The 1,878-nt window shown below is 50.8% G+C and overlaps 1 protein-coding gene across 1 annotated transcript; it reads right to left on the bottom strand.

Moving 5' to 3' along the window:
- Positions 1-724: 724 nt before the first annotated feature.
- LOC102456696 (olfactory receptor 52R1-like) lies at positions 725-1,672 on the bottom strand. The gene has a single exon (XM_025181699.3). The coding sequence runs from the start codon at positions 1,670-1,672 to the stop codon at positions 725-727; it is 948 nt and encodes a 315-aa protein (XP_025037484.3).
- Between the last annotated feature and the right edge of the window lie 206 nt (positions 1,673-1,878).

Below are 1,878 nucleotides of genomic sequence, written 5' to 3'. Positions count from 1 at the left end.
CATGCAAACCCACTCCTGGGTTCTCATGTGGCCTTTGGTGGCCAGGCTGGCAGCTATCCTACCATAGACGGCCGTGTTCCTCCGTCTAGGGCTCAGATCATGGAAGTTGGGGGCATCCCCCCCAAACCTGAATAAGGTCCATGATCTCCAACCGGGACCAGGAAGGCGTCCACCTTCTCCAGCCCCTGTCATGCTCCTGGGAGCTGGCAGACTGCTCCGGGGGAGCGGTGGAGGGCTGGCTGCCAGTGGCTTGCTGGCTCACGTTTTGGGGCCACTGGGTCAGGGGCCTCAGTGGCCACTGCTGGCTCTGGGCTGGCAGGCTTGGAGCTGGCACACGCACTGTGGCCAGGGTCTACCCCTTTAATGGCTCTGGGGCTAGGGGAGAGGAGAGTAAGTTTTTCTGGTTGTGCCCAGAGTGGCCACCAGGGCTCCCTGGGAAGGGCTGTCAGCCTCCTATTTTGACTTAAGTGTCTACACAACACTTAATTCGAAATAACTATTTCCAATTTGGCATTACTCCTCATAGAATGAGGTTTACCAATTCAAAATAAGGGCTCCACTATTTCAAATTTATTTCGAAATAGCGGTTTGGCTGTGTAGACGCTATTAAAGTTAATTCAGAATAAATGCTGTTATTTCGAATTAACTTTGTAGTGTAGACATACTTTTACTGTCCAGTAAATGACTCAAGCTCCTTATCCCCAGCCATCACTGGAAGAAAACCTTAGGTTCTTTTAGGAATAAGGAGTCGGAACAGCCTGCCCTGGATTTGCTTGCTCCTCACCCCATAGATGATGGGGTTTAGCATGTGGGGCACTAGGAGATACATGTTGGCAAAGAGAATGTGGAAAGACAAAGCCACATTGTGGCCAAACCGATGCATGAGGGAGGTGAAAATCATTGGGATGTAAAATGTTAGGATGGCGCAGAGATGGGAGCTGCAGGTCCCAAAAGTCTTGAGTCGGGCGTCCTTTGTGGGGAGTCTGAAGATGGCTTTGAGGATCTGGGTATAGGACATGGCGATCAAAATCACATCCAGACCATGGACACTGAATAACACAGAGAGGCCGTAGTAATTACTGATAGTGATGTCAGCGCAGGCCAACTTCACCACGGCCATGTGCTCGCAGTATACATGGGAGATGATGTTGGTTCTGCAATAAGGCCGCAGACTTGCGAGGATGGGATAGGGCATTACGAGCACGCTTCCACGAAGCATCATGGCCAGGCCAGTCTTGACCACAAAGGAGTTTGTCAGGATGGTGGAATGTCTCAGGGGATCGCAGATGGCCACGTAGCGATCATAAGCCATGGCCACGAAGATCCCAGACTCCATGACTTTGAAGGAGTCAATGAAGTACATCTGGGTGAGGCAGGCTCTGAAATTGATCTGCCTGGAATTGAACCAGAAGATGCTCAACATTTTGGGCAGGGTGGAGGTGGACAGGACCAGGTCAGTGACCGCCAGCATGCAGAGGAAATAGTACATGGGCTCATGGAGGCTCGGCTCCGTCTTCACGATGAAGAGGATGGCGAAGTTTCCCAAGAGGGCTATGGCGTAGATGGCAGAGAAGGGGATGGAGATCCATATATGGGCCGCCTCCAGTCCAGGAATGCCCTGCAGGATGAAGGTGGAGGGGTTGGTGAAGATGGTTGTGTTGGATTCTGACATAGAGGTGAGATTGGATCTAACCCTGAAGCAGAGTGATGTCTCTTGCATGTACAGTATGCGCCTGTATCTTCCTGTATTTGACTAGTGTCTTGGCTGATGGTCCCAGTAGAATATGCCTGCATGGAAAGACAATGTTAATAGCAGACACTACATGCTGTTCTCATTGGTGAAGCAGATTGATTACGCCTCACACCCTTAAAACTGAA

This window comes from Pelodiscus sinensis, chromosome 1, assembly GCF_052426305.1.
Source record: "Pelodiscus sinensis isolate ZL-2025 chromosome 1, ASM5242630v1, whole genome shotgun sequence".
NCBI lineage: Eukaryota > Metazoa > Chordata > Testudines > Trionychidae > Pelodiscus > Pelodiscus sinensis.
This window is presented reverse-complemented; position numbering and strand designations above follow the sequence as displayed.